The 16,787-nt window shown below is 41.1% G+C and overlaps 1 protein-coding gene across 1 annotated transcript in view; it reads left to right on the plus strand.

Moving 5' to 3' along the window:
- Nucleotides 1–16,787, plus strand: part of filip1l (filamin A interacting protein 1-like) — a 98,738-nt gene that overhangs the window by 25,026 nt on the left and 56,925 nt on the right. Inside the window, exons 2-4 of the mRNA XM_084713659.1 lie at nucleotides 10,228–10,561; nucleotides 11,522–11,695; nucleotides 11,800–11,978. Of these exons, the coding sequence (XP_084569785.1) occupies nucleotides 10,238–10,561; nucleotides 11,522–11,695; nucleotides 11,800–11,978 (677 nt within the window). The 5' untranslated portion in view covers nucleotides 10,228–10,237. The remainder of the gene's footprint in view (nucleotides 1–10,227; nucleotides 10,562–11,521; nucleotides 11,696–11,799; nucleotides 11,979–16,787) is intronic.

Genomic DNA, 16,787 nt, shown 5'->3' on the forward strand with positions numbered 1-16,787 from the left:
ACATTATTCAGCAGGAATGTGTTAAGAATAATGGATGAATAATTGATTTCATGAATAACTAATGCGAGCATGTGTGGTACAGTTACTGCAAAGAACAGAACATATAACAGACGGACTGTACAGCATGAGATGAACCTGGATTTTACCTCTTAACTGCAGTAAAATGATAACAACAAAGAGTGAAATATGGTCCAGCACTAAAAAACGGATATTTGATTACACAGTCTATCACGTGGATGTGACCTCACATTCATCACACCTGACCGGGACTCTCTGCAGTGTGAAAAACGAGCAACATCTGATCTGATTTTACATGGATCAGGCCTCACCACAGTCTCCTACTGTACACAGTTACCTCTGATACTGATGCACGACTTCTCAGTGCATGCTGGGATGAAAACAGGCGTCTTAAACCTGATTTGCCATACCTCCCTCTCTATGAAAAACAACCTCTCCTCCACATGACACATTTTCCATGGGACACAAACAGATTGTGTGGGTGATTAGCAGAGGAAGACTGCTCCTGTCACCACAGCAGCATAAAAATTCTGGTATGTTAGTTCAAAAGATCTTGTTTTCCTGGAGAGATTTTATGCTAAACACCTTCTTCAATGAATGGGAAATATTCTTCTTTGCCTTCTCGCAGAGAGTCAGATAAGAAGAGAATGTCACTCTCATGTTTGTATGCTAAAATGAAGCTACAGTCAGCAGCTGGTTACCTGTTAGCTTAGCACAAACCAGGGTTGCTGATTTTAGTACTTCTGGATTGAGTCAGGCTCAAAAGTTAACCGCGTGTTTATTATTGTTACCATAGTCTTGCATAGCCAGTCTGGCTCCATGCATGGTTCCCTGCCTTGTTTGCTTTTTTTTCAACCAATCACAAACGTCTTTGGCAGAACTAAGTCCAGGATGCAGCGATGGTGGCGCCGCAAAATAATGTCGAGGAGGAATTTGTTGTGGTATTAAAATGACTACATCCCTGCAAAAGAAAAGGTTACAGCTGTTAGCTTGTTTATGTTTGTACTATTAGCTTCATAGGTGCTAATATGCGGTTTCCCCATGTAGGTTATAACTTGGAGGTTGTTCATGTTTCCCAGGGACTTTAAAAACATAGATGGTGGATGCTGTGACGCCGCTTGAAGCAAGCGACCAATGGCAGAATTTATGCAGTGTGCATTTATGCAGTGAGTCAGAGTATTGTTTTTGTTTTTGGGATAACACGCTGTCGAACAAATAGACTTTCAGTCAAGTGGGAAATTTTTTGGACTAGTCCCAATTGCTTGAACTTTGTGCTAAGCCACTTATTCCCAACCTGTGGGTCTCGACCACCACTAGGGGGCATCAAAGCTATGGGGGGGTCACAAGGCCTTCTTGATTTTTAGGGGTGAAGCAGTCGCTTCATATCAACCCTGCAGACACGAGAGTGGTATCAATCTTCTCATCTAACTTTTGGCAAGAAAGCAGATAAGCCTACTTTCCAAAATGTTGAACTTTTCCTTAATTTTACAAACATTAAAAAAAAAAACATTGTGAAACCTATCCTCAGAGTAATATGCAAGAATGTGACCATCTTTTTGATGTTTTTGTGCACAAATGCAAAATATAATGCAAAAATTAGCTGTAAAAGTAGTATACTATTTTTTTTCTATAGCCGGGTTAACAGTTGTATCTTTGCTTCATTCTGTTTCTGCTGATCAAAAACATTTTCTCTCAAAATGTGAACTCTGTAAGAACCAAGAAAAAAAAAAAAATGCTTGTCTAAAGTCTGTGAGCCTGACCATTTGAGATTTTCAAAGGCTTAAAAAATGTTACAGAATCTACTCAAGCAGAACACCAAAGCCCTCTATTATAAGTAGTGATTTAGTGCACAGTTTGTGTACATTAAACTGCATGCAAGGAGGAGATCCTCTAAAGGATATACTGCTCCTCCATCGTTCCCTCCCCTCTCTTCCTTTTCTCTGCTCTCTTTTGATGTGCGTTCCTCTTCCCCTCAATCATATTGACAGCAGCATGATGTCAGGCTGCAGGAATTTACTCTGTAATTTGTGTGTGGGTGTGTCCATGCATGCATATGTTCTGCTCGCATGCCAACTGTCCACACAGGCTGCTGTTTGCATGTGGATGTGTGCTTCCCATGCATGTGTGCCGGAGAGGTGTATTTTTGCCGCGGCACACCTGCTTCCTCACCTTTCACCTTCCCGACTTTAACGGCCCTCCCTCCTCTTCACTTCCAGCTCACATGAAAAGTGAAGTCATCACTAAAAAGCCTCGTTTTCAGCTCTCGGAGACAGTAAGCGCTCATTTTAAAAGATCTTCATGTGCTGGTGAGAGTGCACTTAAAGGTGTGTTGACAAAGTTTGGGTAACATCTGGGAAAGGCTCATTACTTTAAAGGTGTGTGCGCCGCTGGTTTAGATTGTGAGTCCCAACAGTTGGAGAAAAGATCCAAAATCGTAAAGCCTCAAAATTATAAAGTTAATGGCTTTCTGAAGTGTTCAGATGTGTGATAAAATTACTCGATGGCCAGTATAGACTGACTTTATGAGGCTTCATGAGTTAGTGACTGGCTGGCTGGCCTGGTGAGTTCATTGCGTAAAAACTCTTTGAATGAATGAGCCTTTTGACCTGGTAGCTAGTCAGAGAAACCTTGGTGGTCCTGGCTAGACAAGCCCAAACTGCCAACTGTTTCCAGTAACAGCTTTGCTTTTGGCTTCGGATATTGTCCTCACTGCTTAATGAGAGCACAAGGTAATGGAAGGGCCTCGGGGAGAGAGGAAAAAAAAAAAGGAAAGAGGACTTATGAATGAATAACAAGCTGTTTTTATTAATATTGCTAATTTTGGGCCATGCAAGCAGAGTGGCTGTTGGGACGGCAAAGTCAGTCTGCCGGTCCACCACTTTGGTTTAGAATGAATACTCTAAAATCGATTGGATGGACTGTCATCTGACCCATGGGGGGGGGGGGGGGGGGGTCACTCTAAACAACTCTGGTGATACAGACTTTTCACTTGTGATGACATTCCCATCAGCCCTTTGCTCTATTTTTTGTCTTATCAAATGTTAGCATGCTAAAAAGCTAAAAGAACATTACACCCTCATAATATTAGCATGCAATGGTAGAATGTAACTAAGTACATTTACTCAAGCATTGTACTTAAGTACACTTTTGGGGTACAGTACTTGTACCTTATTTTATACTTAAACTCCACTGCATTTTAGACGAATGTACTCTTTATTCTTCTACATTTATTTGATAACTTTACAGACCTTTCAGGTTTAGATTAATATTAACAAAGCTACATTAAAGCAACGTACAAAGCAATTCATCAATAATTATTATCCAGTAATATAATATATATATATTGTTCTGGGCTATTCTGTTCAATAAGTTTGTATAGATTTGGTACTTTAAATATACTTTGAATGCATGACTTTTACTTGTCACAGAGTCTTTCTTCACTGTGGTATTTCTACTCTTACTTACTTGTGTAATAATGAGCAACATTTCTGCAACAGCGTAGCATAATTGTCATTGGCAAATACTTTGTCTTGTGTGCACACAGAGACACACAACCACTCCAGACAAGCAGACAAAGCAGGTTCACTATGCAACTCCTATCCTGCAAACCAAGTCTGTGCAACTATTATAAAAATTGTCTATAATCAACTGACAAAAGTATTTTATTTAATACTTGACAAAAAATAGCCGTGTGTGTGTGTGTTACAATCCTGATCCTTCAGAAAAGCTACTGCGCACACATGTTATACAACCGTATATAAACGTATGCATACCTGGGATGAGAAGTCATAGAGATTATTAAACCAAAAACATACATCCATTAATGCTCCCTCTGTGTATTGTCGTGCTTGTGCTTGAATGATTCTTTTCAGTGTGTCGCCTTCGTTGCCAAAACCGAGCTAAGCGGCCAAGTTCCTTGCATAAGATCTGAGCACCTGTTAATCATAACATCACCTTCTGGAACTTATCCACGCTCACAAAATGAAAAATGTTTGGAGTTTATTCAAAAAAAAAAAACGCCTGACACTGGCTGGATGGGATTAGTAAGAGGACAAAGCACGGTTAAGTCATCTCTGGGCGGTTTTACACATGTCGCACACCCGTTCATTCATGCTGTTATTGTCCGTGAGTACTTCAGCAGATGGAAATCGTGATGTATTAAGATTACGTGAGACGCGCAGGTACAAACATGATAACTGCAGGCTGACGCTTGGGTAATGTTGTGACTTCATGAGAAATGTGCGTCAGGTTTCCAACGAAAAAAAGATCTTTCAAGAGAAGTTTTCCCCCAAATAGTCACTGACAACAGATATATAAAGGAGTAAATGTATTCAAAACTGTGAATATTTCTCATTAAAACGTCTTAAAATGTCATATAAGGCTCTGTCAGGGTTATCTGAGGTCTGCCACAGATGGTGGGTAATTTACTCTGCGTTTTTGGCACTTTTGTGTTCGCACCTTCTCCAAGCTGACAACACAGACAACACAACGCGGTCATGGAGAAAATATGTGCACACACAGTGTACACAAGCAGTTTAAGAGCCAATGTTCTCACCTCCTCCAGCAAAGGAAGGCCCAAAGGAAATTTCCAAACAACTTCTTTTTTTAAAAAAAATGCTTTGCTTTCATTTGGCGCCGCTGCCTTACAAAGTCTATTTACATCCTGTGTTTATTTAGATCTGGACTGTAATGCTGTAAAACTGACAGACAGTGATGATAGGGAAGCTTAACACCTAATCAATAATAAAAATTGCTGATTTTACCCATGGAGTTTGGCTGCATTTTAGAGATAAGCATATAAGGCTTAAATAACAGCAGTTTCCTGTTGGAAAAGGCTGTCTGACGGCAAGGACACTTAAACTGATATTGATTTTTGTTAGGTGGTCCTTTTTTTGTAGGAGGTTAAAATATGTTTTGCTGAACAGTTTGTCATGTTTTTCTCACATGTAAAAGATTTATTTAGGCTATATAACTGTGATAGTGTGTCATCAAAGGCTCGATATTTTAATCCAATAAATGTAGGACACTGTTAAGTATAATTTAGGCTTTTGGGTTCAAATCTTCAAAAGACAAATCCTTTAAGAATAGTTATTTGGATAATGGAAGAAAGGTGTTTTGAGCAGTGTAACTACAGTTCAAGCAAATTATTTTCACATCAGTTGAGGAACACAAAGCAGCGGAGTTTTGGCCAGCTCGTCGTCCCAGTGTTTCCAATTCTGACCCCTCTGCTCCAAGTTTCCAATAACCACTAACACAGTTCACAAAAAAAACAGGAACATCACTCGCCAGAGATCTAACACTGATCTCCAAACTAATTTATCCGACTCCCGCTGGGACAGTAAAGGAACTGATCTGGAGATACGTCACATCCAATATGGAGCTATTTTCCCGTCCGCTCTCTGAACCTTTTTCTGAGCTATGTGATGTATTTCTGATCCATCTTGGAGATTTTGCAGATATGTGATACTTGCACATGTAGGAATCCCAGCGGGGCCGCGTTACATGTCTGTGACCCTCGGATTTGTTGCACAATCTCAGCTCAAAATCTGGATCTTGCGGCCTTTTATGCTCGTGTGTGTGCGAGTGTGAGCATCTGCGTGTTTGTTGCATCATAGTTTGTAAAATTTTAACAAGCTGCAGTCATGCAGGAGTGACTGATAGCTGAGTTAATTGTGTATCTAGAGCAGTAACTCATTGGAAGGATTACATAGTGTTCTAATGACGCTCAAAGTAAAGTAAAAACATACAAATTGTTCTGTATCCTTAACAAATTGTACACGAAAGGTATGAGTGTTCATATTAAATAAATCTGTACAAACGCACACACATTTCGAGCGGTTCTGTCTATCGCCTGTAGCCCAGATTTCTGAGTAAGTCGATGTGGAGTCTGTCCTAGACTGCAGGGAATTACCTCAGCCCTGAATCATGTGGCGCCTTGCCTAGAGTGTGCACAATGCAATCACCCAGCCATCTTTCTTACTCATAAACTGTCAGAGGGCCTCACACAGAGGCTGGACACACACTGCAGGAGTCTCGACACATTGTTCCCGAGGTCCAATTAGAGGGCCGTCTCAGGCAAATTCTGTCGAAGTGGCGAGATGTTCGGTTTTGCCTGGGCCGAGGCCGAAAAGTATATTATTACATTGTTTGTTTGCTTGCTTTTATTGATTAGACAATAAACAGAAAGAGTTTAAACAGCATGACACATTTAGGTGACTGAGAATGTGGGCTGTTTTTGTTAGATCATAAAGTATATCAGAAAACCTTTGATTGTCAGTGGGGGTAGTCATAAATGAATAAGTCGACTTAATTAACTCAGTGGATTTCAAACTTTTTGTGCCCAAGGCAAACTGCAAGGCGAGCCAAAATCTAAAGGCACACCTGCGTTCATATCCGTGCAAAACAGCCTCTATAACATGTGTCATCACTCTGTAAACATTTATTTCTTTTTACTAACGCCAATAAAATGTTGACAATTGTATTTCTCACAAAATACATGACAAATTGATACGACATCAAAGCAGCAAGAGACCCATTCAAACCACTCAGGTCACAGAATTATGAATTATTTATTTTGCTGCTGAGGCAGAGGCAGCAGTGAGTGAGTTCACTTCAATAGAAGGGTTTTAAATAATTTTTTGTTAGGGTATAGAATTTGCCTCTGTACTTGGAAATGAGCACACAAAGTACTGATGTAGTAAATTAAAAAAAATAATTCATAGTTTTTAGTATAGTTTTATATTAGATGTGTGGTTATCAAAAAGTACCTTGACATATCATTTGGAAACCACTGAAGTAACTGACATGTTTGTATGTGGTTTTGATGGAGGTTCACTCTTCTTTTGAGTTACTTTTCATTTATTTTAATATCTAGATTTAGCCAGTGGATCTAAACAGTACACAGTGGAAGAAGTATATGTCACTTAAAGGGCGACTCAATGTGCAGTTTTTCCCAGGCATTCAGATGGAAAAGTCCACTCAGTTGTCAGCAAAAAGCAGAAATATAGGTCAGAGCGCTGATGCCCTCACCTCCTCTCCCTAGAGGGTTTATATGTGGCAGTGTCACCAGAAGGGCTTTAGGAAAAAAGCTGATTTTTTTTGGACATTTTTACACTTTTCTTAAACGTGCAACAAAGGTCACTGCTGGAATCAAACTGGAGATGTTGGTTACGTGGCATGTGTGACGACCATTCAGCTAACAAGGTGCTCCGGAAAACAGCATTTTGATGCTAAAACATGACCAAAATTTGAATGTTCAGGTGAATATAAAAGGAAAACGACTGGGATCCTACATGTAATGACATGACAACCCAGAGGAATAAAAAATAATGGACCCCAACTTTAAGTAAAATCACCAATAAAACAATAGAAAAATACTCCACATGTCCTGCTGTCAGAACTTTACTAAATTAAAAATACAAAAGTATTATGAGCACAAAGCTAACAGTAAAAGTACTCCTTACAGATACTCACTGGCCCCATCATTTTTTTTCACTGGACTATTATGACTGACACACTGACAAACAAGCAGCATTTAAATGTTTTAGCTTATTTTTAGAGTTGGGTAGTTTAATCTATAAGAATGCATTTCATAACTTTATTTTTTTATTGCAGTTTTATGTTTTGCACATGGAATCATAATAGCTTTGTTTTTATTTTATTGCAGTCTTATGTTTTGCATATGAAATCTGTTTAAAAGTAGTTAAGTGGAACTATAAAGTGGAATAAAATGGAAATGCTTATGTAAAATACAAGAATCTAGTATTTCTAGAGTAGTTAGCTTGTGGTTAAGTTATTGTAATGAGTGTGATGTTATTGTGTAGTTCGAATGGAAAAGTAAATGGGAATATAGGTTGAAAACTTTTTTCAAATGAACCTGTTTATCAACTGTTTCCTTTATATTTTCACTACTACTACATTTTTAGCTAATCCTCTCTTTCATCAGCTAAAGGTTCTGTGAGCGATTCTGGAGAAAGACTCAACAATCAATCCTTTTTCTCCAGAATCGCTGACTGCACTTTTACTCACTTACTTTCTAACAAGTGCTCTGCATGCATGTACCAATAAAACGTGGGTGCAGATAAAAGCTGAGATCATCACCATCTCTGAGCTACCAGGACGTCTTAGATGTTGGGAAACTTTATCATTTATTGTCAGAGGTACAATTATAATTGACATTAATTTGTGTTGCATTAGAGCGCATTGTTGTGAAATCCGTCTGAGCTCAGTCAGTTGGAAATCTTTTGATGGGAGTCGAGCCTGTTAGATGATGTAATGCCTTGAAGCAGATTATTCTCTCTCACATCAAACACTCATAAATGAGTCTCAGCATGTTTTCCTTTCAGTTCTGGTTTGTCATTTGGATATATTTACTTTAGCTGAGCATAATGCTGAAAAAGTAATAAATTACTGGGCACAGTTCTTTTGCCTGTGAGTCTGCAGCTTACAGCATGCATCTATTTATCACGGATCGATTTATCATAGTCAGTGAGTCACTGAATGGCCCATTCATAAACCAGATGTCACAAAGACACACTGTATACTCCAAACAGCCACCATGCTTTTTATTCATAGCTCACTAAGTCATCCACTCGGATGTTACCCCTTTTTCCGATCGCTCTCCGGGCCCAAACACATCAGACCACCTATCATCATCTGTAAAACAGACAAAGCGGTCCAGTGCCTCAATCCTCTGGCAGGCTGATTCTGCCGACAAAAAAATTTCACGTTATGGGAAAATTCATCATCCGTGAATGTCGGACGGCAGCTTTGGGTAATTTGTTGCGACAGGACTTGAGGTCCAGGGTCCAGAAAAGTTCTGGCACCGTTGGAGAATTTGTGGCATAATCAGGCTTTGTGGCCGGTGGTACGACGTGGTGATGATGACTCTATTCCGCTGAGTGACTAATAATAACATGTCAGGCAATGACGACATGCTGCTGCGCTGAACAGATGACAAATGTGGAGCTGGACGTAGTGCGTAGGTCTAGTTTACGGCCTACTTAGGGTATGATGACAGAACAGGTTATATCAGCACAGCGTGACGAGATCCCACTGCACAGTCTGACACGCGATTAACTAAACTTATGTTTAGACACGCACAGACTCCAAGGACGCTGAAAAGTCCAGACCTAAACATTTCTTCTGCTCTCGGTCATCCTGCATTTTGTTTCGTGGAGCATTTTTACGATTTCCTGGGTTTGTTTGAGGGTGGTTTGGGAAATAATGGCAGGCTGAGTGAAAAGTGGCATCTGTGCCCACTGAAGCCCAAATGTTCTGGCCAGAAGATGTAAATTAAAACATTTCAGAGAGTGTTTTGTTCTAGAAAGTCCTTCAAAGTCAAGGTCTTGATTCAAATTTGGCACCTTACGTATCCAGTTTGTTGTTTTGCGTCTGTCTTGACATATAGGATAAGGATATGTTTTTCAGCCTGGACCCTATTTTCCCAGTTCCATCTTTCTGAATCTAATTGACTAATGGGAACAACAATTTTTGAAATCGGTCCAGCGTTGAGGGTGAGCATCTCGGTTCATCTTTCCAACAGTCACCAACTCTGGTTTGGTTGAAATAAAACTTTTATTTACAGCGTTCGATGTGAAAGTAGGTCACACATCAGAGAATCAGTGGGGAAAAAAAACAGCGTGTCCAGACAGAAAATTCTTTCATCTAACTCTGGGTTTATTTTGACCCAACAAGAGTTGGTGATTGTCGGAACAGAGGAAGGACGAGCCAAGATTATTATGGTGAGGTTTATTTTGTTTCTGTTGAGTATGAGTGAAGATGATGATGACCATGTTAAAATTACAGTTTTGCAAAGGGAGTCTGGTTAGTTTGGCGAGGGCGGTAACACAGCTATTTCTGGTTAAACAGAACACATCTTGCTCTTTAAAAATGTCTCTCTCTGTAGGGATCCTTTCCAAAATGTTGCCAGGCACTTATAATAACAATCTGAGCCTGTCAGTGGTTAAAACAAGCAGTGGATGGTGGTTTGCAAATGCTCATAAGAATTACAATGAAGCTTGTTTCACAGCTGATGGGTGCAGCTGTCTCTATCAATACCGTTACAATTTCAAAAACTGTTGTTCCCATTTGTCACAAAGGCACAAAACATAGGAAAATAGTGCCCTTTTAGTGCAAAGATAAATGTGTGTGCATATCTGCATTCAGAATAATAAAGAATCATCAGTCTATCTTCCTTTCACTCAACAGGTAGAGGAACATGAGGTCCCGCAGCAACAGTCTGGAGGATGTAACCAAGGCCAAGCCGGGGCAACAGCAGGCCGACACACGCAAGCGATCTGCAGAGCGAGAGGAGCCCTCGGGAAGGGCTGAGCGCCGCAGCCGACACCGTGAGCCGCCGGACGACACCGGCACCATCCAGAGGAACCACAAGACGGCCAAGAACGGCTCCTGCGCTGGTGGGGGTGGGAATGGGAGCAGCAGCGCCGGCGGTGCTTCAAAGGCAGGTCGGCGGGAGAAGGGCAGGGACCTCTCCAGGGACGACCTTGTCTTTCTGCTGAGCTTGCTCGAAGGAGAGCTGCAGGTAATCCAGACTTGGATTTAACCCTGGGAACAATTAGCCATTAGTGCAGCAGACAGGCCTGCAGACGTGGCACTGGCCCCAGTCGGACATATAGTCAGACACGCCGGATCAGTGGGCAGTGGGCCCTCAAGATGGACTAAAAGCCAGTGTTAATGGACAGCCAACAGCTGAGGCGACTTCCTGTCATTCCAGCACTGGATCCAGGAAGCCCCTGGCACTGGTCTATGATAGGAACAAGGCAAGAGTTTGTCTTACTGCTGAGGACACAAGAAAACAAAGTAGATGAAAGCAAACAGAACAGTACATGTACCCCTGGTTACAAACCACTGCTTTACAGGTCACGTGGTGAAAAAGAAGTGAAGAAAGACACAGAAAATAGTAACATGATAGTGGGTAAAGAGTCTGATAGAGGGAATAATTAGCTCCACACTACCTGGATCAACCCAGTAAAGGTTTTCAAACTGGTAATCAACAGACTAACTTTACCATTCATAAGCAAATTTCCGTATGTAAAAAGAAATCCGGGTAGACCGTTGCTGGGTGTAGACGTTTGAACCTGCCCTCTCCACTGAGTTAACTGAATCACCTGGAATCATGACCTTAAACAGCAGTTTCTTGGTTGAAAAATGATCAGTCCAATGAGCGCCATGGGTGGATCAATACCATTGGCAAGCTGTGCACCCAAGCCAAGGATGAGTAATAACAACAACGGCGTCTGTTATAAACAAGATAGCCACACATCGTAGTTTGATTTTAGTTTGCTCGACTCTTATGACTTGAGAACACTAGCATGTGGGCTTGGGTAACCTATACGTTGGTCTCTAGTGATTGGTTAAGGTAAATTAAATTCCTCTACACCATGGAAATCAGTCAGAGTGGATGTCAGAAGATGGAAATCAGGTGTAATGATTTGTCTTGTTGCATGACTCAGTCCAAATCCACCTTCTTTCCCCTCTTCAGGCCAGAGATGAAGTGATCACAGTGCTGAAGGCAGAGAAACTCGATCTGGCCCTGCTGGAGGCCAAATATGGCTTCGTCACGCCACAGAAAGTCCTGCAGGCCCTGCAGAGGGACGCCATCCAGGGAAAGGCTGAAGTCTTCCAGGAGGACATCTATGAGAAGCCCATGGAGGAGGTAACATGAACTGTCTATCATGAATTAAGAAAATGCCCTCGATGACTGTGTCTGACTTAACAAAGAACAGTCCAGATGTGACAGATGTTTCGCCTCCCCCACAGCTGGACAAGTTAGTGGAGAAGCAGAGGGAGACGCACCGGCGGATGCTGGAGCAGCTGTTGATGGTGGAGCAGTCGCACAAGCAGGCGCTGTACAAGCTGGAGGACGAGAAGAGGAACCACGGAGAGTTCATGAAGAAGAGCGACGAGTTCACCAACCTGCTGGAGCAGGAGCGCGAGAGGTCAGTGTGTGAACGAAACAGCACTGAGAAAAGCTGCCAGTCTTCCAACAAAACAACATCATCCCAATCTTAACTTCAGCCCTGAGGTGTCTAAACGCATTTATGTTGCTGCCCTCGGAGAGACATATGATCTGAAAGCAATTACAGAAAATCTCATTTTGGTTTCAGGGGAAAGTGTCAGTGTCACACTCATTTTCTACATTCTGATATCTGATTTAAATGCTAATTTTGGATGTCCTTCGACTACATTAAAGCAAATTGCCTGAGCTAGGCTGCTGTTTCTCAGAAGACAGAGTCCATGAGCTTCAGTAAATAGGGTGTCAAGGATGATTAGGCTTTTGATTCCTGTTTTTCAAAGTTTTGTCAGAGTCTACTTCGTGAAGTGGACTTTTATTCAAAGCCTCTGGAAATTTGGCTTGAAACAGTAAAAATGCACACACACATACATACAGGCATGAGGGAATATAAGTGTTCATAACTACTAAAAAAACCTAGTTTAACTGATCTCATCTCTGCCCTCTTAAAAGCCACTGCGCTCCCTTGACAAAAACAGTCGTTTTACATAAGAATGCCCAAGTCAAACCTAGTATCAGAAAAGTGCACGAAAAGTTAAATGATGACATCTCAAATGTGTATGTAAAACCCTAAACCACATACTAGAAGACTGTTGTGGATTTGGGTTTCCGGTGGCTTTAAGTTCAAAAATTTGCATCCAAGGTAGATTAACAATTTGCAATATTACTGGATAATACAGTAGATTTGATGCCAGCATGCAGGTGCTATAAATGAAAGATTTAGTAAAAAAAAAAACTAGAGATGTTCCAATAACATATTTTCCTTACCACCACAGATTCCAATACCTAAACTTTATCATTGGCTCAGGTTAAAAAAGTCTGGTGCACAAGGTCCCAGTTTATGAGGGTTAATAAATTACGTCATATGGGATCAGGACATAGATTCACGTACTCACTGATACCCAATCCAAGGCAATTCCAACACTTGCATTCGTTTCAAGACAACCCCACAAATCACTGCTGTAGATCGACCACAATGATGCACTGCATGTTCCATTAGGATCCAACAGGCGGAACAGAGAAAAGCACTCGACTGTGTCAAGTGACATTCAAGTGACAACACCACACTCCGCGCATGAATTCAGCCACTAAGTGCAGGATGAAACTGAAGCCAAAATTACAACTGCTGCAGCTTTCTTATTTTAGACATATCTGTCATCTCTAATTGCCTCACTGTCCCTACAGTGTCTTTATGAGTCAATGTCAGCATGTTCTTCAGCTTTAGAGAGCCTCTTGAGTCATTTTACTTGACAGAGTGGAAGGACGGTGATCGAATGTTTGTCTTTTCCCACGACCTTGTGATGGAGGATGAGCGCAGTGGCCGCTGAATTATCTTGGGAGTTGAATGCCTTGCTCGAAAGCAGATTGTCAGCAAGAAAAAAGGTTGTTTCACTCCTGCAGTCAACTTCAGCACTGCCAAAACATGAATGTCTTAATAATCCTGTGTAATGCTGGTATTAAATCAAAAGTGTTCCTCAGGATTACAGGGGGAAAAACCAGGCTAAAGAATTCCATTATTGTTTTTCCCATGACCTGTAGTATGTCCTACTTTTATTATCACCTTTTATTGAACAACGCTGCTCAAACCTGGAGCAAACCGAGGGTTTTTACTGGAGACGATCCAGCCGCCGAGGGAGTTTGTCGACAGATAATTTAGGTTGGAGCTTAAATACACAAATAAGCTTTACATTTACAGCTCTGCTTTATGGTTGCACTGCGGATATTTGTGAAGCGGAGTGAAAAACCATATCCCTGGATGACTTTCCTGCAGCTCAGTCTGCACTTCAGTGAATCTCAGACTGAGGGGCACGTGAAGATCAGATTGTTTATGCTGCGGTTTCAAAATGTGCTGTGATGTGGTAATTCTCTGAACTGTCCAAGACCATAGCAATATATTAGAAATTGACTTTGGAGTTTTGCTTGTATTCTTTTCAATTCTCTGTCCTGTAAACTGACCCGAGACCACAAGCAGATTTTCAGCGATGCTAGCAGCGTGGCTCTTGGGATGTCTGTGTCAGTCGGCCAGTCCAATACTTTTGTCCGGATTGAAATATCTCAACATCTACTAATTGAATTGCCATGAAATTCTGAAGAAACATTTGTGGTTCCCGGAGGATGGAGCTTGACAGTTTAGTGAATCCCCTGACTTTGTCTCTCTTGCACCAGCTTCAAAGTTTTCACTTTGCACTTTGCATGGATACTCATGTTTTCTATGATTAGCATAAACTCTGATTCATATTTTTGTTTGTGGATGCAAAACCAAAAACACAAGCATGCACAACAGGGCTGCAGCTATCGACTCCTTTAGTAATCGAGTATTCTATCAATTACTCTGGCGATTAGATCGATCGAGTCATCTTGTACACTCTGCAATGTTTTCTATTAAATTACTTTTATTTGTTATTACTTTAATTGTACTTTAATGGTACTCTTATCAGTACTTTTTCATTGCTAAATAGTATAAAAAAGAATAACTTCATAACAGAGTTAGAATATAACATTTTTATAACTAAAAATAACTACGTAGCGAAACGTACGCTGTCCGGAATTAAATGAAGCCTCAATGCAAATAATTTGCCTCAGGGCTTTTTAGTAATCAAACCACTCAAGTACCTCGAGTAATCATTTCACCCCTAATGCAAACACAGACAATTGCTGTCACCATGCAACCCCCATTCTGCAAACTGAGTTAGAACCTGTCAGTGCAAAACAAAATTAAAAGCTAACTAACTATTATAAAAACGATACACGACTGAGAAGCCTGAATTTAGAACTTGAAACAATGAACAGAATTTGAAAGGTTAGACGACAGATCTATGATAAGATTCCATAGAACAGAAAAAGAAAAACTTGCACTTTAGTCTGTGTGTGTATTGTCCGCAAAATACCTGCACATATGAACCTTAACACGGTATTCATCACAAAGTATTTACATACATTGGTCATCACATCAACAACAACTGCATAGACCTACCATACCTTGTTATTCATGCACTATTTACTACCCATGTGATCATTGCCTATAGATGATGGCAATTATTTTAGTTCAAAGCAATGCTAGCAAATGTTAACATTTAGCTTAAAGCACCGACATGGCTGTAGACTCAGACATTTCGTATTCTAACAGGAATCCTGCTAACACTTATTCTATCAAGTGCTGTGAAATATCACAGTCCATGATTCATTTAGAAGCCCTGATAACAGACCACAACATGTTGCGCCTCTTAGCTGCAATTTCATCTGTGATCATTTGCTGTACTTGTTTTCAACATCCAAACTTGCGCTGCATTACGAGACATTACAACTATTTGTGATTACTGCACAGACATGTTGCAGAAGTCTTAACGCCTCCAATGGCGAAACTGTGATCCATAAAACACTGTAATGCGAGACAGGTCTGGGATGAATTATTTGGAGTTGCTGTTTAACACTGAGAGCTAAGACAGATATGGCTGGAGGCTGAAGGTGGAAACATGTCTGATTTTTTCTGTAAATGTCACACAGAGAGCAGTTACTGGGCAGTGCTCTGTTTACTGCTTCCTCAGCAATATCACATATCATTCACACACACACAGAGTGTATATGCACTACCCCAAAAAATCACCAGACACACACACGCAACCCTCAGCAATTAATTTCACAAAGGAAACACAGCTGGACGTCGGCCCGTGACCTATTTGGGACAATCACATCATTGCACTTTAGCCGGAGCAGAATGTTTGAGTTGGACCGGAGGATGGTGTGACGACGGTCTGCGCTTTGTCACCAGGCATGTCAGGAAGGACAGGCTGCCATGAAAAATAGGCCCCCGTCCAGGGTTGAGCTAATTACCGCGTGAGAAAAGGCGAAAGATTTATATGACTGAGAGGAGGACAAAAAAGAAAAACTAACCTAATGGCTCTGAGAAGCATCAATCACGCTGCGTGTTCAACAGGACGCCAGATTACCATGGAAATAGTTGATGAGGGTGTATTTTTTTGGTCTCAGGTTTGCCAGCAGACTTCAGCGTGGACATCGAGGCAAGCTTAAATGTGTGTGGGGGGTTGCTGAGCATCTGCCTTTGTCATCTGACGTCAATGTTTGGACGCAGCCTTGTTTGTGTAGCTGAGGACTCTGTTATGGTCGTAGATACGAGCGTGTGTGTGAGATGTGTGAAGTTATTAGGCAAGCGTGCGTGTTACAAGGTGTCCTCTTACTGGATCTGATTCCCTCTCTGAGGTGTTTGTCCAGACAATCCTCACATGAGACATTAGGCTTTTCAGTGCCGTCACACGGATAATTATGAGTTATACAATACGGGACTGCTGTAAGTATGTGCACATGAGAGAACATGTGGAGCTCCTTTTTGCTCCAAACTGACAGGTTCTGCTGCACGGTTCATGAAAACCTGGGTCTTATTTTTGCAGTTTTGACCATCAATTCTATTGATTAATACTAACCATAAAGTCAAGGGTGGAAGAAACCATGTGCAGGTCATACAGGTGTTTATCCTGGGGACGTGTCCACCCCAACTTCTAAAAAAACATTAATTCACACTAAAACACAACTTTTTGAATGTTATCCGTCATGTTCTAACAATGAAACAGCAGAAAGTAACGCAATAGGTGGGACTAAAACCGACCTGGTTTCTACTCGTAGTAAAAGCTTCCATAATAAGCACGAACTGCAATCACAATAGAGACATTACCTCACTGCATTAGTTTAATTAGAGTTTAATTTTGGGTGCACTCAATTG

The sequence above is a fragment of the Lutjanus erythropterus genome, chromosome 24 (genome assembly GCF_056507025.1).
Source record: "Lutjanus erythropterus isolate fLutEry1 chromosome 24, fLutEry1.hap2, whole genome shotgun sequence".
Lineage (NCBI taxonomy): Eukaryota > Metazoa > Chordata > Actinopteri > Lutjaniformes > Lutjanidae > Lutjanus > Lutjanus erythropterus.